Source organism: Plenodomus lingam, assembly GCF_022343315.1.
Source record: "Plenodomus lingam strain CAN1 chromosome Unknown contig_18, whole genome shotgun sequence".
NCBI lineage: Eukaryota > Fungi > Ascomycota > Dothideomycetes > Pleosporales > Leptosphaeriaceae > Plenodomus > Plenodomus lingam.
The window spans coordinates 927,581-949,929 of NW_027093935.1; the positions used below are offsets into that span (position 1 = coordinate 927,581).

The 22,349-nt window shown below is 49.6% G+C and overlaps 11 protein-coding genes across 11 annotated transcripts; 5 read left to right on the top strand and 6 right to left on the bottom strand.

Annotated features, from left to right (window-relative positions):
- Nucleotides 1–49: 49 nt before the first annotated feature.
- LIA1 (deoxyhypusine hydroxylase) lies at nt 50–1,090 on the bottom strand (the record flags this gene model as incomplete). The annotated part of the gene is made up of 2 exons (XM_003837251.1): nt 50–566; nt 618–1,090. 2 exons carry the CDS (start codon nt 1,088–1,090, stop codon nt 50–52), a joined length of 990 nt encoding a protein of 329 aa, XP_003837299.1.
- Nucleotides 1,091–1,345: 255 nt separating this feature from the next.
- On the top strand, nt 1,346–3,320 carry IAQ61_003738 (uncharacterized protein). The gene is made up of 2 exons (XM_003837252.2): nt 1,346–2,264; nt 2,313–3,320. Exons 1-2 carry the CDS (start codon nt 1,607–1,609, stop codon nt 2,882–2,884), a joined length of 1,230 nt encoding a protein of 409 aa, XP_003837300.1. The 5' UTR covers nt 1,346–1,606; the 3' UTR covers nt 2,885–3,320.
- A 558-nt stretch (nt 3,321–3,878) lies between these two features.
- Nucleotides 3,879–5,542, top strand: IAQ61_003739 (uncharacterized protein; the record flags this gene model as incomplete). Its single annotated transcript, XM_066096082.1, has 2 exons — nt 3,879–4,761; nt 4,827–5,542. 2 exons carry the CDS (start codon nt 3,879–3,881, stop codon nt 5,540–5,542), a joined length of 1,599 nt encoding a protein of 532 aa, XP_065953958.1.
- Nucleotides 5,543–5,869: 327 nt separating this feature from the next.
- IAQ61_003740 (uncharacterized protein) lies at nt 5,870–9,217 on the bottom strand (the record flags this gene model as incomplete). The annotated part of the gene is made up of 3 exons (XM_003837254.2): nt 5,870–6,777; nt 6,842–7,303; nt 7,354–9,217. 3 exons carry the CDS (start codon nt 9,215–9,217, stop codon nt 5,870–5,872), a joined length of 3,234 nt encoding a protein of 1,077 aa, XP_003837302.2.
- A 1,473-nt stretch (nt 9,218–10,690) lies between these two features.
- Nucleotides 10,691–12,906, top strand: IAQ61_003741 (uncharacterized protein; the record flags this gene model as incomplete). The annotated part of the gene is made up of 4 exons (XM_003837255.2): nt 10,691–11,013; nt 11,069–11,390; nt 11,440–11,980; nt 12,032–12,906. The coding sequence occupies 4 exons, from the start codon at nt 10,691–10,693 to the stop codon at nt 12,904–12,906; spliced, it is 2,061 nt and encodes a 686-aa protein (XP_003837303.2).
- Nucleotides 12,907–13,059: 153 nt separating this feature from the next.
- On the bottom strand, nt 13,060–13,845 carry IAQ61_003742 (uncharacterized protein; the record flags this gene model as incomplete). The annotated part of the gene is made up of 1 exon (XM_003837256.2): nt 13,060–13,845. The coding sequence occupies one exon, from the start codon at nt 13,843–13,845 to the stop codon at nt 13,060–13,062; it is 786 nt and encodes a 261-aa protein (XP_003837304.2).
- An 874-nt stretch (nt 13,846–14,719) lies between these two features.
- On the bottom strand, nt 14,720–17,257 carry IAQ61_003743 (uncharacterized protein; the record flags this gene model as incomplete). Its single annotated transcript, XM_066096083.1, has 6 exons — nt 16,896–17,257; nt 16,727–16,846; nt 16,341–16,676; nt 15,707–16,293; nt 15,581–15,659; nt 14,720–15,499 (listed from the first exon to the last, which is right to left on the bottom strand). Exons 1-6 carry the CDS (start codon nt 17,040–17,042, stop codon nt 14,720–14,722), a joined length of 2,049 nt encoding a protein of 682 aa, XP_065953959.1. The 5' UTR covers nt 17,043–17,257.
- A 143-nt stretch (nt 17,258–17,400) lies between these two features.
- On the top strand, nt 17,401–17,857 carry IAQ61_003744 (uncharacterized protein; the record flags this gene model as incomplete). Its single annotated transcript, XM_003837259.1, has 2 exons — nt 17,401–17,687; nt 17,737–17,857. The coding sequence occupies 2 exons, from the start codon at nt 17,401–17,403 to the stop codon at nt 17,855–17,857; spliced, it is 408 nt and encodes a 135-aa protein (XP_003837307.1).
- Nucleotides 17,858–17,945: 88 nt separating this feature from the next.
- Nucleotides 17,946–19,115, bottom strand: IAQ61_003745 (uncharacterized protein; the record flags this gene model as incomplete). The annotated part of the gene is made up of 5 exons (XM_003837260.2): nt 17,946–18,092; nt 18,317–18,466; nt 18,530–18,633; nt 18,689–18,856; nt 18,941–19,115. 5 exons carry the CDS (start codon nt 19,113–19,115, stop codon nt 17,946–17,948), a joined length of 744 nt encoding a protein of 247 aa, XP_003837308.2.
- Nucleotides 19,116–19,670: 555 nt separating this feature from the next.
- On the top strand, nt 19,671–20,130 carry IAQ61_003746 (uncharacterized protein; the record flags this gene model as incomplete). Its single annotated transcript, XM_066096084.1, has 3 exons — nt 19,671–19,757; nt 19,820–19,897; nt 20,068–20,130. The coding sequence occupies 3 exons, from the start codon at nt 19,671–19,673 to the stop codon at nt 20,128–20,130; spliced, it is 228 nt and encodes a 75-aa protein (XP_065953960.1).
- Nucleotides 20,131–21,028: 898 nt separating this feature from the next.
- On the bottom strand, nt 21,029–22,319 carry IAQ61_003747 (uncharacterized protein; the record flags this gene model as incomplete). Its single annotated transcript, XM_003837261.2, has 3 exons — nt 21,029–21,171; nt 21,230–22,012; nt 22,154–22,319. 3 exons carry the CDS (start codon nt 22,317–22,319, stop codon nt 21,029–21,031), a joined length of 1,092 nt encoding a protein of 363 aa, XP_003837309.2.
- Nucleotides 22,320–22,349: the final 30 nt, after the last annotated feature.

The window sequence follows — 22,349 nt, forward strand, 5'->3', positions numbered from 1 at the left end:
CCTTGTAATGAAAACCAAACGCCGTGTACATGCATAGTCCTCGAGCCGTCTAGGCTGAAATAGCCGGTGCTTGCGGCACAATGGCGTACTCCACTTCCCCGTTCTTCTCGAATTCAGCCATGTCCAGCGCAACGACAACACTATCTCGAACTACCTGCTCGGGATCATCCAAAAATTTGCGCAATGTGTCTTCGACGCCCTCCTCGTCTCCCAGGCTTCCAAGCGCCTCTGCGGCTTCATGTCGGACCATGCTTGCCTCATTTGTGTTGCTAAGCGCCTCCGTTAGGCTGGGAATGGATGCTGGATGGGACAGTTGTCCAAAGACAAAGGCGATCTCATGGCGGAAGAGTGCCGACGGGTCGTTGAAACCACGTGCGAGAGCATGGACAGCGGGGACCGCAGTGGGTAGGTCTGGAGGAGAGGAAAGATCGCGCAGTGCGAACATGGCCCGATATCGTTGGAACAAGGGTAGTGAGGTATCCAGGAGTGTCTTCTCCAACTCTGCAATCGAAGGCTTTTCAGTACTCTGCGGGAGTGGCGGCGCGGGGTCGATTGATGTAAAATCACTGGTACACATTAGTAGTGATCCAAAAGCGCTCAAGAGTGAAATGGCATACCTCGTCTTTAGTTTCTCCTGATCCTTTTGTAGACCATGCTCCCACTCGATGCGATCCACGGCGATGTCGCATGTCTCTCTCACAACGTCCACCTCCTTTACATCGTCTCTCAGCTCCTTCAACAGATTCAGACTGCCTTTATCTCCCAAGGCAGCCAGGGCCTCGGCGGCTTCATGCCTGCACATTGAATCCTCCTCTTTGTCCTCCAAAACGCCCCTCAGAGGAGCAATAGCAGCATCGTGGCGTGATTGTCCAAGACAGTAGGCGAGTTCGTGCTTCAATAATGCCGAGGGTGATCCAAAGGCAGCAGCGATGGCCTCGATAGCGGGGACTGATTGAGAGTTTGGCGGCTGCAGCGAGGCGAGATGCTTCAGAGAGAACAAGGCGCGAAAACGACGTGCGAGGGGCTCCTTCTCCGAGACCAGAATCTGCCGGAGCGCGGGGACCTGAGTGTCTTCTTCTGTGACTGCCATGTTGAAGTAGATAAGTGCTGTAATGTGCAAGTGAACTCTTGAGTAACCTTTATTAAAATTTTGAGATGGGCGGGTCAAAATCGAGACATAGGCGGGGCGGGGAAATGATCTGTGGAGGGGCGGAGATGATCAGATAAGATCAGTGCAGAGTGAGTGGAGATGCCCAGCTAACCCAATATAATACTAGCGTACCAGCCACGTACATTCACCAGGGTTCAGACGCCTTGTCAACAATGGCTTTCGCTTTGTGTCACCGCTGGCCTTTGACACTCGTTCACCACTCAAAGAACTTGGACTTCGACACAACGCCCTTGTGTGCGCACGCCTGAATAAGGGAGCGGCCAAGTCTGGCGCAGCTTTCACATTCACGACGACAAGTTCACACCTGCCTCCCCAACATCACACTGGAGAAAACCCCTTAAGCGCGCAAGTACGATCATTCACAACACGACCAACGCAGCGCATACCGGATACGCGCATATACTCGAACCGCTTGAACAGGCACCGTCGCATACCATGACGATCTTTGGTAGTGTCTCGGAAGGCATCAATCGCGTCTGGAAATATGTGAGTCCGCAAAAGACGCAGCAACGGCGCGAGAAGCCCTACGGAGTCAAAGTCCCTGAACTTCCCGCCCATACAAGAAACCTGCCCAAACGCAAGACTGCTACACCAAAGACAATTGAAGAGCGACACCAGTCACAGATCGAGCAATGGGCGCCCAGATCACCGAGTATCGGAAGCGATGTCGATGCGACTTTGCTTCCGCCTTCGCCGCCAACCTCTGCGCTTCACTTCCACAACGAATATGAGGGCGATACATTACTCTCTGGATCATTTGGCTCGCCAAATGGAGTCAAGGACGGTTCTTCAGAGAACGAGTGGAACGCTAACGAAGACACCATGGTAGTCGATGATGGAGCTTACATGGACTACTCAAAAAATATCGATCTGGGCGAAGAGCGAGACCGGCGCGCCAAGCAGGCTCGCGAGCTGAGAGAGGCGGGCTGGACGGAAGATGCAGTCTTCTTGTTTCAGAAACTTGGAATGCGTGGCTTCGAGCCGATCTTACCCATGGACTGGATCAATGATTTCGAAACCTTGCCTCAAGTCCTCTTCACCGCCAACATCGACAAGGCCTTTATTAGACCTGCGCAGGGATCAGATTATCATGGTACGTACGAACGAACTGATACACTTGAAGATTCTAACATCGCTTCAGCTCAACGTGCGCTAAGCAGCCTCTTTGATCTCGGCGGACGCGTGCGTGATGCATGGCTCACTCGAGCGCGCTTTCGTACACCAGCCTACCATATTGGCCGCGCGGTTGAAAAGTTCGCTCGTTGGGCAATGAAAGATGGTAGTGTGGACCACATCTGGCCCGAACTTCCACTTTTCGAGACGGTCACATTTGGCCTGGAGGTAGATTCAGCCGTAGGAGAACGCGAGATGCTCCGCAAGCTAGGCCAGCTCCACGAAGAGTGGTCCTGCGCTCTGCACACTGAGACTGCTGGTAGCCGCTTGTCACCTACTGGTCCTGAAGTCCCTACCTTGTACGCAATCACAGCGTCCCACACTGTTATGGCGTTTTCCAGCTACGCCCCGCCATCAGAGGAGAATGAGACGGCCCAGTTGCGCCTGATCGCATTGTTTGACTTTGGCAAGCAAGGCTTCGACGTCTGGAATTCACTGGCGATTGCGATATTTGTTATTCATTGCCGAAACCGCATGATGCAACTTCAAGAATGCCTGCCCCAGCCCGACTTCCCTGCCGAGGAGGATCCTGATCTTTAAGGGGATGCACGCTGGAGAGGATGAACAACGCAACTCATGGATATGATATACGAAACTACGGATGCGAGCACACGAATAAGAATTTTGATGATTGATGGAACGTTTAGTCTTAATGATGGACCAAGACCATAACGCAAGCGTTTTGTCAATGCGGTCATGGATGAGGGTACAGTGGTCAAGTCTCTTCTTTTTCAAATACCCAGTACATGTTTACTCAGCCCAATGTCCTGAATTTTCACTGTGGCTATGGATGACAGACAGATGACTATGTTTTTTCTTTCCTGATATACCCCATATATACCCCATACTACTAGCGTTACATATAGCGCAATGCGTTGTGCGCGATACCCCAGTCTTCCAGATTCACGATGAAATGACAGCGCAATCACATATAGCGATAGCCCAGAGAACAATAAATCACTCCTTTAGGTATTTGTGCTCAATTGTTCGCGCTCCATTCTATCTATGTAACAAATGCTCGCCATGTGGCCATGAACAATAGCGTTCCATAATAAGCTGACTACCCAGTCGAATTCCTATATTATACAGATCTTACAGCACATGCATCCACTAGATTGCTAACGAACTATGGCTCCTAAAATTCACCAAAATAATCACAACGGATATGCAAATCTGAAAGGTCGATACAACAGCCTCAAAAGCCGATCTGTCCGAGTAGTCAAGGATCGGTTGTCCTCAGCATAGACTTCGATTTAGCCATTATTTCAATTACCTCTTAACACAAGTGTCAAGCGTCCGGATAGCGCAAAACGTCATTCCACCCCTTACCTACAAGCAGAAATCTTCCAAATACGTCATCGACTTTGCTGCGAACATCGACAAATCCCATCGCTAAGCAGTATATACCAGGGACGCCATGCTTTGTTCCAAAAATGCTTGTAGTTTTTGCGCATTTCTCGTTCGAGCTTATTTGTCAATTGCAGTCGGCTGATACATTCCCTTTTCTGGACTTGGAGGCTGTCAAGTGGCAAAAATGGCAGAAGGTGTGATCCAGCGCTTCCGACGCGCATTCCGCTCCCCAGCAAAAATCAAGGAGGAGGAAAAGAAGAGACATGCCGACGGACCAGCAACAGATGGAAAGTCGAAGCCTGAAGAGACGGAACATGGAGGCGGGAAGCCAAATGGGACTGAGAAACCGCAGTCCGTTGGATTCTGGAGTCCTGAGTTGCGACAAGTGAGGAACCGAGCGTTTGCCAAATGGATCGTTACAACGGCTTTTCTCATGGCTTTTATACTCGTGGTTTTGTCGTTGTACTGGGGCGTTTTCTTCAATGTACAGAATCGGCTACACCGCTTGCCAGTGTTCGTTGTGGACTTCGATGGTGTCGCGCCATACGATCAGACGGGAAATCAGCCTTTCGTTGGACCTACGATTACAGATCTTATCCAGACGACATTGAGTCAGGGCTCTCCGACAATAGGGTGGGAAGTCAGACCATCATCGCAGTACAACAATGATCCGCTTCAGGTTCGACAGGCGGTGTATGATTTGAAGGCCTGGGCTGCTATCATCATCAACCCGAATGCTACAGCTATGCTCTACTCTGCGATCGCCAATGGCAATGTGTCCTATGAGCCTCTTGGAGCATGCCAGCTTGTCTATCAAGCTGCGCGAGATGACACGAATTGGTCTAGCTTCCTATCGCCGGTGATTACGAAGTTACAAACTGAGGCGCAGACAATGGTCGGGAGAATGTGGATGAACTTGGTGCTGCAGAATGCCACTGAACCAACTACCCTTTCGAACATGCGAAATGTCCCACAGGCCATTAATCCCGCAATCGGCTTCTCAGAGTTCAACTTGAGACCATTCTACCCCTACACTGGTATCCCAGCTGTATCCATTGGACTCATCTGTAAGCTTCCTCACAACTTACCTTCCACACGCATGTGCCTAATAACAGCTGACACCCTCAACAAGATCTCATCATCATCTCCTTCTTCAGCTTCTCCTTCTACATGCCCATCCACATGCAATACATCAAACCAGAGAACCACCCGCCCTTGAAATTCCCCCAACTCATCGCCTGGCGCTGGCTCGCCACAATCTCCGCCTACTTCATGCTCTCCCTCGCCTACTCCTTCGTCAGCATGGCCTTCCAACTAAACTTCACAGCCACCAACCCCATCACCTCGACCACGCAGGCCACCGACACCGCATTTGGCAATCCAGTATCCTACGGCCACGGCACCTTTCTCGTTTACTGGATGCTAAATTTCTTCGGCATGATTGCGCTGGGTCTTGCGTGCGAGAATATGGCCATGGTGGTGGGACAGCCGTGGATGGGGCTGTTTTTGATCTTCTGGGTCATTACGAATGTGTCGACAAGTTTCTATGATATTGAAATTGCCCCTGGTTTTTATCGATGGGGGTATGCGTGGCCGTTGCATTCAAGTACGTCAACCCCTTTTTATCCCTCTTTCGCACTCGTAATTTTTCCCTTGATATTGCGCGGTAAAGAGGCTAACATGTTACACGCAGTTGTTGAAGGCAGTCGCTCTATCCTGTTTGACCTGCATTCCCGGATCGGTGTCGATTTTGCAATTCTGATTGGGTGGGGCACGGTGAATACATTGGTTTTTCCGTATGCGTGTTGGTTTATGAGTATGTATTTCTCTGTCCTGGATTTTAGGTAGGGACTCTCACTAACAAGGAGCAGAATGGAAACAAGAAAAAGGTATTCACGAATACTGGCCCTTGGACTAGATGTCCGGGGTAGCTTTTTCCTGACTTGGGTAGCATACGGCAGATTGATTGGGCTGTATACTTTTATCTTTGAAATATTAGAAACCCTTCCGTCAAATAATCACAATTATAGTAAATATCTCATATCTCTCACAGTTGATAGTGTGTTGCTACTTCTCGTCGTATCTATTAAATCACCCCTGAAAGAAAGTCTATAGACTGATTACCCCAGGAAGAAATATGCCTTAAGAAAAATAACACAATGCTCCTTGCCTCATTCAATCATCCGAAGTGTCAAGATCGGAATCGTCTTCAATAATCTCTTTACGCAGTCCACCAGATTTCTTGCTCGAGACGGCATTACGAGACTTTTTCCCCTTCTTCACTGGCACTTCAATCTGCGATTTCTTCGTCTTCTTTGTGAGTTTCTGCACTTTCGTCTCCACAGGCGTGCTCTCCTCTTCTTCAGAGCTGTCTTCTGATTCCTCGACGTTATCATTGTCGTCTTCATCTTCGTCGTCGTCGTCGTCGTCATCGGATTCTATCTGCGCACGACTGGGCTTCTTCCGCTGTGCCCTCCTCTCTTCAAGTGTGGGATAAGCGATGCCATACTCAGTCTGTTTCCCCCTGTCTTGATACTCATCCTTGCGGTTCCGCTTGTCCGCAGCATTCGCAGCGTCAGAACGACGCACGGATACCAGGTATTCATCGAACTTAGCGCTGGCTTCGGCTACTTTCTTGAAGTTCTCCTTGGTGAGACTGACGGGGATCTCTTCCTTGATCTTGCATCTCTTCTGAAACGTCATTCGGTCCCACTCCGCAAGCGCAATCGCAGTCTGAAACGCATTCTTGATCTGCCGTCCATTCCAGTTGCTTTTATTCTGTTGACAGATTTTCCAGTGGCCTTTTGCAAAGTCCATAATCTCGTTGTGGTTGAACTCGATGTATGGCAGAAGCGATTTCCGCGGTGATTGCGACTTGTCACTTTGGGCGGCGCTCTTCGCCTCATTTTCGTCTTTCAGGCGTCGTAGGTTCATTTTCCAGATTTTCAAAGTGCGCTTTCGGTCTAGAGGTGGGTAGTAAAGACTGATGTGGATACGGGATTTGATAGCCTCGTCGAACTGTCCCACGCGATTTGTCGTGAGGATGAGAATTCCGCTGTAGTATTCGAGCACTCGTAGAAAGACTGCGTTGTGTCAGCGCAAGTCCTGTTCTGTTCTCACCGCATGAAAATTTATTTCAACACTTACCGGAGACCAAACTGTTTTGTAGAATGTCACCCTTGGTTCGCTCTCCCAAAAACACATCCGCTTCATCGAGTAGTAGGACACATCCCCATTTGCGTGCAAGATCAAAGTACGATTCCAAGTTTGTCTCCACTTCTCGGGGTGTTTGACCTCCAATATCACCACATGTAATGGGAAACAAGGGACGATGCGTGTGCGCAGCGACACACTCTGCTGTGGAGGTCTTGCCGACTCCCGGGACTCCATGAAGCAATATAATGAGACCTTTGCCTTTGCCCTTGACCAGATCCATCTGGCGAGTAGGTCTAGCCTCTTTGTCGGACGTCGAAGTAGGTCCACGAGCGTGCGTTTTGACGAGCGCACGAACTATTTCCTTGTGGTCCTCGGGTAGGACGAGATCTTCGAAACCGTCCGACTGGCTCTTGGTTTCGACGATGTCCTCGAGAAGATCAATATCCAATGGGTCTACTTTATGTTACAACTAAATAGGTGACATAATAACAAAGCGAACTTACACCATTTGCGACTCAGCAGCACATAACCATACATGCGATAGGGCAACAACATGTACCTGTCATTGCGAAGCTTCTTCTCTGTCTCCTTCAGAATCTCCGAATGCTCATTCAAGAAATTTGACCGCCGAAGTAGCTCGTAACCAATGTCATCGTGCACTGTATTCGTCTCGCAGGTGGTGCAGTCCTCCACATTGCAACCTCTGTAAGGTTCGTTTGTCTCTCGTATGTCCGGTGAGGTCAATTCCTGTAGAAGCGCGCTGGCGGGCGCAGGCAATTTGAAGCTGACGTCTGGCCAAATACTGTGTTGTTCGGGCCTATCCCTTACCGGTAGTATTACATCAGGCATATTGTTCTTGTAAGCCAGTGCGAAATCGATGATGACGTCTCCATCAATTTCCTCGCATCTTGAAGTCTTGTCTTGCAGGCTCAGGCCTGAGTAGCGCTGATGTGTGACCTCGGCCAGTTTCTCAAACCTCTTCCCTCTTGCTATGAGCCTCGCCTTCAGATCTTGTGCCTCTTCTTTCGAGTAGAGTCCATCCAGAGGAGCGACAGTCAAGTTCTTCAGTGCCCGCGTTCCGTCATATGGTGAGATGGAGATATAGATGGGTGCCGGTGTATAATGAGTCCCGTTGAAGTCAATGTGGAAGCAATCAATAAAGAAATCGGTCGTCTTCATGATACGTGAGCCTGCCAAGGGTGCCCCGTTATGGTCCACGCTTTCACCGTAAGGTCGCCCTCCACCCACATTGAGAACGCGATATGCCTGCTCTTTGTCCCCTTTCGGGCACACAAGCATGCCAGGCTCAAATACATGCCAAAGATGTTCGAATGCAATCTCGTAGTTTGCATTCCATGTCGCTTTGCGAATTTCCATGATTTCCGCGTTGTCGTGATCAATAAAATGTAGCAAGCAGCGCAACCCAACACACAGCTTCGCAGCTTTCCTCAGCTTTGCTCGGTCTTCAGTCTCCAGATCATTCTCTTCTTTCGGAGGAGGAGTGGTTTCGTTTTCCTCAGCCTCCTTGCAGGCTTTGTCATATCGAGCTCTCCTCTTTCTCTTCATCTCTTGAAGTTCTTTGAATAGTTCTCGGTTTGCCCGCAATGCCTCTTCAATTTCCGATCGAAAGGGTATGACGTTCTTGAAAGGGCGAAGGAGTATGTTGTTCCGATCGGTAGTGGTTGTTCCTGAGATGCGTCCAATTTCAGCCAGCAGAGCCGCGCAAGTGATGGCGAGTCTGTCGGGGGATGGTATCGTTCCAGAAGCAGCACCGCTTGAGAGTTTATCCACTGTAGTCATTTCACTGACATATATACTGCTAGGGCTTACATGTCTCTGAGAAACTACAAGGGACAAGTTTTTTGGGATCGGAAAGTCTCCAGCAATCTTGTAGTTTCTTGCCAGATTTGACTTTACCCATTCGTCGGATCTGACATATCTGATACTTTCCATGAATTTTGGTCGTTCGGATTTCCCGCTCTTACTTGTCTCCTCGATATCATCCTCGGCAAGGTCTGAAGCTATCGAGGCTGTGTCATCGTCTTCTTCCTTCTTCTCGTCGGCAGCTTCGTCTTGTGATCCTCCTTCTTCGGCGGCGACGGCTTTCAGCTTTTCTTTCACAGCCTCGTATTTACTTTCCAGAGCCTCTAGACGCTCTGTATTAGCTTTCAGCTGGGCCAACAATTCCCGCGACACAGTGTCTCCCTCTTTTGACGGTTCTACTGCTGGGTTTTGAAGCGGCTTGTGCTTGCTAGGGACATGGTCCTGAGATTTAGAATTAAGTTTGTTGTTCGTAGCATCGCAATGGCCATTTGTTAACGGATCGGTATCAGGAATTGTCACCAGGGTCAAGGGACGATTTTCCATGATGAAGGAGAGTATCGATCGTTTTGGTAACAAGCTTTCGAAAAGAAGATAAGCGCCTGAATGTCTGTCAACAAAGCAGGCACGCCACTATATACCTAGGCTACATGGTGTATCCTGCAATGCGTTCATTCACGGTTCGCCATGTCCTTGTTTCACGTTCAGCTTCAGGCTAGGCTGTTGTAGTCCACCCGCGACCTCTTTGAACCGCGGGACGAATCTCGGCGTCCTCAAAGTTCTGAAAATATCCATTTTGGTCCCCATAATCACAATTTAGTGCTGACATTGCATGCGAGTTGCTGTTTGTGTAGAACAATCCCCACCGATCCGTCTTGAGAATTTGGTGGCTGAGGGATACACGGGTAAGCGCGACCAATGATGAAGACCAAATCTATGCACAACTCCACCACGGCAGCCTGGAGCCTTGTTTGGCCCCCAATACAAACGCCACAGATATTTCTAATCGCCATCTCACATCTGCACGAAGATAACCATTTCCGTTATTGCACGCTTTACTGGACATAATGAGTGTGTTCATGTGTCTCAAAGCTCTGACTAAGGTGGAGGAATTCGATTGTATGTCAAACACATTTATCCGAACATTCTTGTGGAAGATATTCAACTAGGCATACCGGTAGTGGTTGAGGGTTAGCAATGGTATTTGTTTCCATGGTGTGATTGTCCAACACTAGTACAGATATCACATGCCATCCGGACGCATACTGGACTGGTCAAAGTGTCGGCTTTAACACTCAGATACAATTGTATCACTTTCTACTAAATACCTTTCAAATTAATAGGTTTGAATAGATTGGATCCTGGTCCGCAAGGCTCAATCAATTCTGCCTTGATGTTCTCTTAGGTAAAAACTTGACTATAAATGAGAGGCTCCATGTCTGTTTTCAAGCAGAAATACAAGGCAATACATGTGGAATGGTTATGAAATTACGGTCGTTTGAACTACACTGGGAGCGATCTAACCGATATTCGTAGCGCTGACCACCCTCTTCCGCGTCGAATCGACAAAATTGACTGCGAAAATAAGGCAGGATGATTTCTGATTCTGAGCTGATTCCGCATCTAATGCAGGGGCCATTATCAGCGATTACCGACCTCAAGGGGCTGAAACTAACTCGAAGAGCAACTGGTTACCTAAATCTGCGAGGCCCTTGTAAAAAGATCAGCCAATGTAACAAATCAACAAATCAAGTATCACAACCGTGGGGCTGAGTACGCGCAAATTAGGACCAGCTCAGCCCATGAGCCAGCACAGGTCTTGTTGCCATCATACCTAATAATTCTCACAAGCAACTCAGATTTTGATAATACACCTAGTCGCTCTAGAAGCACGCTGTATCGCGCCGCATGTCTTGAAGCACCGCTGGCCAGGAAAAAGCTCATCTTAAAATCACAAGGCCAACTTTCAAGGCTACCACCACTCGATCCACCCTTGATTTACTGCTAGCCGAGACGGCCATGGACGTCGCCATTCAACCACCAACTTACGAAGAGGCAACAACGGAAACCAGCTTGCTACAACGTCGAGGGCCAAGTCTTCATATGAGGGATGTCGTTGAGCGTTACATGACAAAGCATCGTGGCAATGGACTCGACGGTAGCATACATCCGGCTTTGAACACGAATACCTCAGCTGTGCGTTACAATGCGGAGATTGCGAAGTGGATGCCTAGCGAAGCAGTTGTTCCCATTATTGAACCGATCGTGATACGCCCAGCGTCACCACTTGACCCAGATAGACACAAATGGAAAGGCAACACAAAGTCTGTTCAACCGGACTTGTAAGTGAACAGCGATGCACATGGGCTTATAACAAGCGGAACTGATCTTTCAAAGCAAATCGATGTTCAAAGACATCGAAAGAGATGAGCTTAACTTCCGTAATGCTGTCGCGGCATTCCAACAAGATGTCAAACCGGAGTATCGAGTGGGTATCAACCTTTCCGAAAGTCGTTCAATGGATGATATTGTGAGCGCTGTGAAGGAAGCGCAAAAAGCCTACGAATTGAAAGCAGAAAAAGGAATGTTTGCTCCTTTCCGCAAGGTATTGCGCAAAATTGGAGATCACCACAAAACGTATCAGAGCTTCATTGCACTTGCTCCGTCACAGTCAACATACTTCTCACTGGTATGTGGAGGGGTAGTGCTCCTACTTGAGGTCAGTCAGTCAACACAAATTCCTATTGCCAATATGCTCAATCTTGAAGGCTGCTGGAAAGATGCGTGAGATCAACGAGGAGGTTCTCAATACCCTTGCCGACATACCAATGCTGGTAGACAAGAGTCAGCGTCTACTTGCCGCCTACCCGAGCTCTGAAGACTTACAACAGCATTGTTCGAATCTCTACGTTGCAGTGCTGCACACCCTTGGCGACATACTCCAGTATTATCGCGAACGAGCCGTTCGCAAAGCTATCAAGGCCGTTTTCACGCAGGGTTCGTTCAAAAGTAAGTTGATGGAGAGAATCTCAACCTTGCAGCGATGCGAAGATGCTATCAACAGGGAGGCAGCGACATGCGATATGGAGACCGGCGTAGATACTAATCGTAATGTGAGGGATGTATGCGATGTTACAAAGGCAACATATGAGAATCAAGGGAAATTATATGAAGAGATGGTTGAGCAACGAAAGCAGCAACGACAAGAGGTGGCCCAGCTCCGCGCCGAAAATCAGAGGATAGCGTCAACACTGAATAATGTTCAGGCTCTTCTCATGGCACAGCCCATGAGAAATATGCCGGAATCGGGTACGTCGACTCCTTATCAGAGCCTGTTGCGATGAACACTAAACAAGATAGATGCTACCGGCAAAGTAGATCACGAGCACAGGAGCCCCAGTCCCCACCAAGAGAAAGCCATCTCGAAGAAAGCCGCACTAGTCACCAAGAAGAAGATCATTAGAGAGCTCGGCTACCAGAACCGGGTGACGCTTAGCGACAGAAAGTACAATTTGGAGCAAATCATGTCGTTCACTCGGGCAGACCAGAACCGAGCTGTCTACGTATTGCAATCAGCAAAGCTACAAAAGTGGCTCAAAGCCATCGAATCTTCCATACTTCTGGTGAATGGTGGCATGTCTGGTTCCCACAGCCTGCGTACACCCATCAGCTTCGTGTCTGCCAAGTTGGCTGATGCGTTGCATCAGTCGCGCAGCGAGTCAACATTCATCAGCCTGAATTTCTTCTGTGGAGAGCATGAGGACTGGAGGGAAAATGTTGACAATGGACCTGCAGCTGTGTGGAACAGTTTGCTTGCACAATTGTTGTTGCAGTATGACCATTTTGATCTTGCGACTGTGAAACGGCTGAGCAAGATTGACAACGACGACGTAAAGGCTTTGGGGATTGCTTTTGGTAACTTGCTGAAGCAACTTCCACAAGGATACGTGGTATTCTGTATTGTGGACAGTGTGTCACTCTACGACGACGAAGAGCGAGGAGATGATGCGGAACTTCTAGTCAAGAAGTTGGTGCATCTGGCTCGAAGGTCGGCACAAGAGGATAGGTGCATCTTCAAGCTTCTACTGACTTCGCACACCCAACTCCGGCTTGACGCTGTAAGTTGTTTGCGAAGTAAAGAGGTTTTACAGGTGCCGGAGATTCTCGAAAGTGGAGATGGTTTCAGCGACTTGCAGTGGGAAAGGGGCATTGGACGGAGAATTGACAGCTTGTAGATCTCATAGCTTCTGTAGTATCAAAATTACAGATCACCCGTCCTTGTCAATCATACTGTATCTTGTCAGTCGCCAAGTGAAAGTTCAAGAATTATCATCTAAGAGATTTTCCATAGTGTCCTTGACTACTCCACTGAAAGCAGTGAACCTCCATCACTCTCCCTCGCCTTCCAAAATCGTCCTCGCCTCTTCTTCCATAGCCTTCATCGTCCTCTTCATGAACCCAGGCCCCACACTAATCCTACTCACCCCGATCTCACCCAACTCCCCCACGCTCAACCCTCCTGGCTTCATAGTGACCAAAATGACGTTCAATCTCCCATCCAGCTCCTTGCACGCCTTGACCACCTCGTCCCTCCTCCAACCCTCCCTCGTCGGCCCACCCCAGATAAACACATTCGACGCGCCAGCCTTAAGATACGCCTTGCCACGCGTAATCGCATCGTCAAGACCATGACCCGCAAAGTATGAATCACTACGTGCATTAACAACAAAATCAGGAACACCTTCCTCCCTCGCAACCGCCATGACTCTTCTCACACGCTCCTGTGCTTCTTCGATGGTATACAAGCCTCCCTTCTCTCTGCCCAGATCCTCGAGATTGATGCCGACAACACCCATGCGGATCATCTGTCTTACTCCATCTTCAAGTTGCTCGCCGAATCCATCTTGAAAGTCTGCGGTCAGCGGTTTGTTGAATTCCTTTGCGACTTTTGCAATGGCTGCTATGGCGCGGAGGTTAATATCGAGGGTTAAATCGTCGTCGTCGATTCCAGCTGCGGCGGCAACGGCTGCGCTTGCTGTAGCGAGGGCTTTTGTGGCAGGGATGGCGGCAACAGCGCGGGCAGAGATGGCATCCCACACATTTGTAAGCACGATAGGGGAGCCAGGCTTGTGCAAGCTCTTGAAAAGTTTCGCTGTCTCGTTCTGCGTGGACATGTTGATGGTGGTGGGAGAGAGGGGTAACGGATGCGTCTTGATTCCTGAATAAATGAATGCTTCACCTGTTTGATATTTGACTATGGGAATCTCGCGTTGTGGTGGTGTCAGAGTGACCCAAATGTGCTGCTCTCAAAAGAGGGTAAGTCTGGAATGTAATCAGATGACTCACCAAGGCTGAATATTTTTTAAAGATGCTTCCTCTCGCAGTCATGTTGCGTAACAGTAGGGCGCGACCAAAACAGAGATTGATTCATCCCGATGTTCGCCCCCGATGCTTCCGTCAGTATCCGCAAAGGAAGCTTGATGTCAACACGCATGGTTAGAGGCGCACTGGAACAGCCATATTCACCTGGACAGCCGGATAAGTTCACGAATAGTGGTTGTATTCTCTGGTATTTATTACAGGACAGGTGTCGTTTTCCTATGTTCCCGTATGATTCGGACGATAACAATCATTTCCGTCTCGCACAGACTCCCACAGCCACGCCAGAATGTGTATGGATCATCACAATCTGGTACACATGCACATCATTGTGCCGTCCCTGTACCATATACTCATAGCCCGTATTCACAGGCCTTTCATATCGAACCGTATCTTCTCCCGACATGGGATCCTCCTCTTTCCTAGTACTACACAAAGCGCCAAAATTCATCGTCGTATGATGAAGCGCATGAAGACCGCTGTACGCTATGCAATGCTAGTGGGAAAATGCCAGAAACTTCGGGGGAATCGAAAGGAAGAAGCGAGAACGAGTGTTCTCAAAAAGGGTAACAAATATAAGAAAAGGGTATCGCTCGCAATGAATCCAGAAAACTTCTGTAGCGTACGTGTGACAAGTCGAGGCATCGTGCTTGAGCCGGCATGCTTCACTCAACCCCGTGGATATCGAGGAACTTCTTCATTTGCATGATGCCAGCGGCGATCATTCCTCAGAGGTACAAGGTCATGGGCTGGAAGGGGCGCCCGTCTGTCATACACCCTAGAATCATACATGTGAGCATAAGGTAGAACTTCAACAGGTGCTTCGTAGTATGCATCTCTCGCCTCGCGCGGTGGCGGAGGGCGAGCTGGAGCATGGACATACGAATGGCCATTCTGTTCACGCGCCTCTTGATACAAACGAGGTCGCACATAGTGACTCTCGTTAGCTGATGGTCGATATGGACTACTTGTCAAGTCAACAACTTGTGGTGGAGGCGGCGCCCTCCAAGGGTCCATTGGCTGCTGAGCAAGCGTATGAGATGGACCATCGTGGTGAGCATAGCGATCGAGATCGTCGGGAAAACGAGGCCTCGATCGCTTGTGGTCTTGATCCGGAGGCGGAGCCGGCCTGCCATCCATTGGAGTATAGACTCTCCTTTTTGGAGAGTGTACCTGAGGGCGCCTTAAAATATGTTCTTGATCTTGCGATAGCAGGTATCGATCATCGACATGCTCAGAGGATGTGAGGTCTACCATCTCACGTTCGACAGAAGGTAAAATTACATCCTGTTCAAACGGGCGGCTTGAGCGTACTGGTGGTCTGTCAAACGAACTTGGTCGCACAGGGGATGGTACATATTCGTCATTGGCATATCGTGACGTAGCACGACGAGGCGACTGGTCATACAATACCCTCATATGGCCATGCGGCTCTTCAATAGGTTGCAACTGCGCTTGTTAGCTTAAGACGAAACTGAAGGAGTGTACCGATATGTAGGGCTTTCAATGCAGAGCCCTCCAACGACTCACTTCGTATAATCGCCCGTCGATTTCACTCATTCTGGGAGTGGCTCGGCAAGTGGGCTGAGAAATTTGCGGTCGGGTTCGCCTACATGGATTAGCAATCAGATTGATCATAGATGATCTTGCACGTACGAAAGAGAGGGCCGGTTGTGTGCAAGATGAGATGCATCGATGCGAGGTGAGGAACGCGACTCTACGACATGCTCGCGTGCTCGAGCAGGTGAGGAAGGAGGAAGTAGCGTCAACCCTTCACGTGCAAGCCTTGGGTAAGCAGCTGCTGGAGGGGGCGGAGGAGGCCTTTGAAGGAAAATCGTCCGCCTGCGCGTTTGCCTTTGGTCATGTACTTCAACCCGTGAATGACTAGCATAGCATTCAGGCTGAAGATCCTTCGCAGTAGCACGGTTCGAGACGATTTCCATGCTCTGCTCCCGTTCGTCAGGAGTGGAGAGCGAGCTACCATCGCTAGAGTCCTCATCATCCAGGACAATGACCTCGCGAAAAGTTTCTTCGAGCTCATTGCTCTGCTCGCCAGCTTCATCCCGCCACTCTTTAAGTTTGGCAAGTGAAACATGTTCGACTTGCGATCTTGCTGTCGACCAGCCATCAGTTTTAAGTAGTTTGTCGTAGTCAGTGTAGGTATGACGAATGTGTGCCACGACTGCGAGCTGCACTCTGCGCGCCAATGAAAGCTCTTTCGCGTTACCTACTCTGTCCGTACCCTGTATCGCGTAAGCATTACGTGCAGAAAATGATCAATCTGCTATACCTCTTCAAATGCGTGATTCACAATGGACGAAAGATCTGCTTCAGGAATCTTGGGAAACATTTCCCGTACAGCGCCGTGGATGTAGCTTTTGGTCTCCTTCTCGCCGGTAGGTCGACCGTGAAGTGCTTGTCGCGTCGAGTAACTTTCCATGCTCTGCGCAATCCAATTGATCCTATCACTGTTTCTCGCTTTCCGAAGACCCTTTGTATCATCATATGTGTATCCAAATTTGCTACAGGCTAGCTGGATGATCTCGAGGGGAAAGTGATGGCCCAGTCTGTGGACATGATGTGACAGCTTCTCCGGATCGGCATGCATTTTGTTCTTCGGTTTTGCCTGCTTGAACATCAGTGAGAACTCGAGCTTGTGCATGCTAGAATGCTGACCGAGACTATGTGAACGTCTAGATTGCGCTGTCGGCATTGCTCTTTGCACCACTCCGTTACTTCTGGGTGGCCAGCGGGGATGAAACCGAATCCTGTGGGCGCATTAGAGGCATAAGTCAGCTACGCAGAGATTAGTACAGGCAGAAAAGGCAACGAGTCGACAACGGACAATCGAGTGAAGCTTCTTCTTTTCCTGGGTAACAGCCTCCAGTACAATCTTGTAGGGCTTTTTCTTCGGATGTGCAGCTCGCTGCGTTTCAAGCGGGTCGCCGCGTTGAGGCGCGTGCTGGGCACGGAATTTGTTCACTCTGGTCATGATGTGGCCGAGAAGGCAGAGGCTTCGAGTCCACACACGAGCGCGATGAAGGAAAAAGAGCTCAAGTACAGCAGATCCAGCGTGACGGTGTTATTATGTTAGTACTTCAACACTGCAAGCAGTGCGTTTATCTCAAGTGCAATCGATCAGAGAGTCTAGTGTATGCCTACAACCCCGGTTGCCACAAAGAGAGCAGGCGGGGTGATGAGCTGCAGATGAGGTGCCTGGTGAAAAGGGAGCGTCGGTGACGACGAGATGAAGGCGGCGGTTGGGCACATGCGACCGGCTTAATGTTTCTCCGTTGCCCAATCATGTACTCAGACCCTGACTCTTACCGGTGACCACTGCAACGGCGACAATGTCGAATACGGCTGTCATTCACGCATACAGGAATCTGTACCGACAAAGCCTCAGAGCTATCCGGTTCTCAAAGCCGGCACGCTATACTTTGCGCGACCGCATACGATTAGCCTTCCGCAAGGGCAGCGCTGAAGATTTTGAGCCTCACAAGGTCCAGAATACTCTTGAGTTTCTGCAATATGCCACAAAGCAGAATGGCTTGGAACACAAAATATTGAAGAACTTGCTGTTTGTCTGGTGGGTTCAGGACAGCGGCGGCCGATCAAGATCAAGGCAACGAAACGCGTACGTGTCGTAATTTATAGTGAAACCGCGGCTTGCTAACGTAGCCTAGGTCTCAAGAAGAGCTTGCGATCAAGACCACTGCCTACGACACCTTTAATCATAATGTTCGCATGCTAAATGAAAGCATGGACCTGTGCCTTCCTGCTATGACTGTTCGCGACCCACTATGACGCTCCCGCAACACGTCAAACCCATTACGGAACGCCAGCTCGCTGTATGCTGTGCCACAATTGCCTTGCGCAGTAGTGAAGATGGCAGCTACATGAAGTCGTCGAGGAAGTTTTCATCACGATTCTCATTGGAGTTTTGCTCCAGGTTCTCTTCGGTCATCACATCATCATAGGCGTGGTCCCTACGCCATGCGAGCTCTTTCCGCTCCTTGGCTATGCGCGATTCCTCTTTCCTCTATTAAGATGTTAGAGAAGTCCCGAGTGATCACGGATAAAGGAAAGGGCATTCGAAGTGCAAAATAGGAAGAAGCAGAGCTCGCGGTGAGGTGGTGAGGTGGTAGTGAAGGGAATGTTTGGGAAGGGTAATTCAGGGGAAACATCAGAAAATACCCGAGGCCATAGGCCTGAGAGAAGAAATGCCAAAGAGCCATGTGGAATGCGAATCAGGTAGAAACATACCTTGGCTTGGAGGGCATCCCTATCCCTCTTTCTCAGCTCGCTCAGCCTGGCTTCCTTTTCTTCTCGTAGGTCGGGAAACTTCTCAACTTTGGTCTTGTTGAGTCTGTTTACAATGGGGTTCTCCCGCTGCTCTACATGTATCCGCTTGACCTGTATGTATATCGATTAGCCCGCATCGCTGCTGAACATAACATTTCAACATTGAACATTTACCTTTCTCGGGTCCTTGAAGCCAACTTGACCCACCGCCATGCTCCCATCCTTCTTCAAATTCGACCATGGTGTATATACGACGGTGACGTTGTCTTTCTTGTTACCTAGAAAACAGTGAGTACTCCAGTCTTTTATACAACTCTGCGGCTGCCACAATACCTTCGATGCTGTTTGCTTTGGTTAATTGCGCGCAATCAATCATCAAGTCCTTGTTCATATTCTCCCAGCTCTCGCCTTCTGGCAACCGAACGTAGATATGCGCCGACGAAAGGTTATCCGCGTGAAACCAAACGTCCTCATCCCAGCCGTACTTGATCAGCTCTTCATCTTTACGCATTGTCAGTTTTCATGTGTGCATACTCTGGAGCTGCAACTGCTGTTGACAAGATTGCAGGTGCAGTTTGTGCGTACTTTCTACCTTGTCTTTGCCAACATAGATGAAGGCCGACGGCGTTACTGTGTTCGATGAGAAGTAGTACACCATTTTGGCTTTCTTCAAGAACGTGATAGGCGCGCTTAGAGGACAATGGAGGCGGGTAGATAGAGTCGTGAATTTCCGTTGCACGTGTGGGGTTAGCGGGGCCATCAAATCAGGGTCCAGTAACCACAAATTAGGCAAGGTTCCCACTTCTCACCAATTGCGACCACAGCAGCTGAAAGTATCTTGTTTCGAGAAAAATCGTGCTCTCTTTTCTCTGAAATTATGCATATTGACATCCCGTAAAGCATGCATTGATCTCTTCTCCAATGATACATTGCGTTAACATTTCCTCATCAGACGCAGACTCCATGTTATGAGTATCTGCTTTATCCATGTGCACGAACGATATGTATGTAAATACGCTTATCGCTTGGGAAAAGCAGTCAAAATGTCCCTTGATACCAAGATAAAAAAAATCACCATCTCGACATACATAGCCACCCGTACTGATTTTCCATAAAACCAAAGAATGGGTTCAAACAGAACGCCAGCATCATTCAATACCAGGAGGGCACTAGCAACCCAGCATCACGTGACAAAAATGCACCGCGTTCACAGTCGCGGCTAGCCAAACATTGGGATCCCCAAAGGCAACGAGAACCAACAACCACACCAACATAAGCCGAGCAAAGGAGCAAACTAAAACCACCTCTCACCAACATGCCAGCGGAACAAACGTCTGCAGATGCCCGGAGAAAAGCAGCTCGCGAAGTCATCGACATCCTCCATGAAATCGCAACATTACTGGCACGTCCAAACACACACGCCGCACACGATTGCCCGTATCGCTAACAAACAAAACATCACAGAACACCCATCTCGACCGCCAACAACTCTCCTACTGCGTCTCGCTCATCGAGAACGGCGCAAATCCGGAAGCGTTAGCGGTACGTTGAGGAATCCCCCGCCCTTTAATCCACCGCGGCACAGGTTTCATCTGTACCAGGCTCGCGCGCGGTTCACCGAGTCTTTCGACATGATCAATACAGAGTCCCCATGAGCGTCTGCAACGTGCGGCGTTAATTGCCGATTCCTGCATATGCTGACAATGGCGTAGAACGTCATACTCCAACTGCGCGAGGAATATCCCGTGTCCTCTGAAGACGGCGACACGGAGTGATGATACGCGCGCGCTGAGTCTGATCAGCAGACTTGGAAACATGTGTGCGTTGTGCAAGTCCTTTGCTTCCCTCGGCGCAAGGGGGACGTTTGCACTTGTGCGGATCTGCATCGTGTGCACATGAAAGAAAAAAAGCCGCCATGCTGCAAGGCATGCGAATCGTTCCAACGGTAGAAACGTTCGGAATTGGCCGGTGCTGGTCCGATATAGTCCCACACTTTTTTTTTTGGTTTTTTGTTGCTTTTTATCTATAGCCTATGGATTCATGGCGTCGGAGGTTCATGTGCAGCCCAATGCATGCTTGGCACGCACACCTGACGCAACGCCTGGAATGGGATGAACCCGTCATGGAGGGGCACAAACGCGGGGCATGCGGCGAGTCAGAAGCCGCCGCCAAGAGGGTGAGGTCGAGACGTTATGCACCGTTATCAGTCCTTTTGGCTGGGATGGTTGGAGGGCCAGCCGGGTGGGTAGCGAATGCATTGTTGGGGGAGAGGGAGGGAGAGTGTGTGTGTTGTGTGTAGAAACGGCGAGACTCCATGGTACGAGGATGAAGCTGTAGTTAATCTATGCAACTCAGATTTAAGCGTGATGATGCCGTGGCGGACAAGCCACCAGGTCCCCGGGTATAAACATGGTTTCTCGTATCGTGTCAGATAGATTCGATGAGTTGTGAGATATGCGTCATCAACGTCGCATATAGGAAATTAAGACGGGTAGCTATAGTAATAATCTGACCACTATGAACGATGGGAAAACAAGACAGGGAGAACGATGAACGATCGTTTGGGTATCTCAACGAGGGAATAGGGTATCTTGCAGAAAAGAAACTTGGTCGCTGTAACCAGGCCGAAACGCCGTGTCTGCCCCTCTCCCAAAAGAAGGAAATGCTCTCTATCTACCGGCTTCCCCATGTGGGCGATCCCTGACGTTGACGGAAGTTGCCCTTTTGGTCGGCCACTTTGCGAAGTGCTTTTTCGGCGCGAGCTTCTTGCTTGTCGAGGAAGCCGTTGAAGATGGCGGGGAGGATACGGGTGGAATCTGAGGATATGTTAGAAGACATGGAACTTGAGAGAGAATCAAAAAGGGGCCAACGTACTGGCATGATCGCCATCAAAGATGATGCCATCCGCACCCCTTTCGCCCGCAACCTTGACGGCTTCTTCCAAGAGGCCTTCTCCTACGCCCTTGCCACGATACTTCAACTTGACAGTCCAAGCACGAACAACAGCCTTGCCTCTCCTCCTCCTGCCTCGCTTCTTCGCAGCGTCGTGGTCTGCCCATCCCAGCACCAACGCACCAATGACATCTTCACCCCACTTCACCACGATCATCCTGTCATCGCCCAGCCAATCCATGTTGATGTTCTCCGCAACACCAATATATGCACCCGTCATCCAACGAATGAAGATGAGAAATGTCATGGTAATGCCTCCGACGGTCGTACAAACCATGAGCATGTCATTGTACCAGCGGAGCATATACTGTGTCGCGACTGCGGCAACCAAGCTGTATACAGCAAGCGAGATGGGGTGAAACAGCAAGACCTTGCTTGAAACCTGCCGTTGCTGGGCAACCGAATCAGCGACCAGTCTCAAACCTTCCACGCGGTCGTCTTCAGTTTCGGCGGTATACGTCGAGAGTTGCGGGATCTCCTCGGTCGATGGTTTTATCGGCGCGCTAGCTTCGGTGGATGACATGATGATTGATTCGGTGGGCGAGGGGTACGGATTATGTGACGACGAGAGCGTTGAGAAGGTCAATGGTGTTGGGGGGAGTGGGTGGTGCGAGAAGCTGTTTAGACGAAAGGAAGTCGGGGTTCCCAATGGTGAGGGTAGATCGGGGTCGATTCTGAGGTTTGCGCTTAGTGAGGATAGGAATGCTGTGAGGATTTGTCAGTCTTCAGTTCCAAGGTTGGTGATGCTTGCGGTTGGTTTGTAGGGTGCGCGCTTGACATCATCGGCTGTAACCGTGGCATGCGACCAGGACCATCAACGACAGATGAAAAAAAGTCTTGACATACCAGCACTTGTGCGAAATCCAGGTAGTGAAGGGATGACTGGGATTGCCTTTTCAAGACCAGCGTAGTGATTGACCACACCCGTCGATTCTCCCAGAAAATGCTGTCGAGGGAATGCTTGAGGGCCGGGCGGAACCTTGAGGTGACTCGGAGGAAGTTGGCGACGCATCTTTGTTATGTACCAACCGCCAGCGAAGAA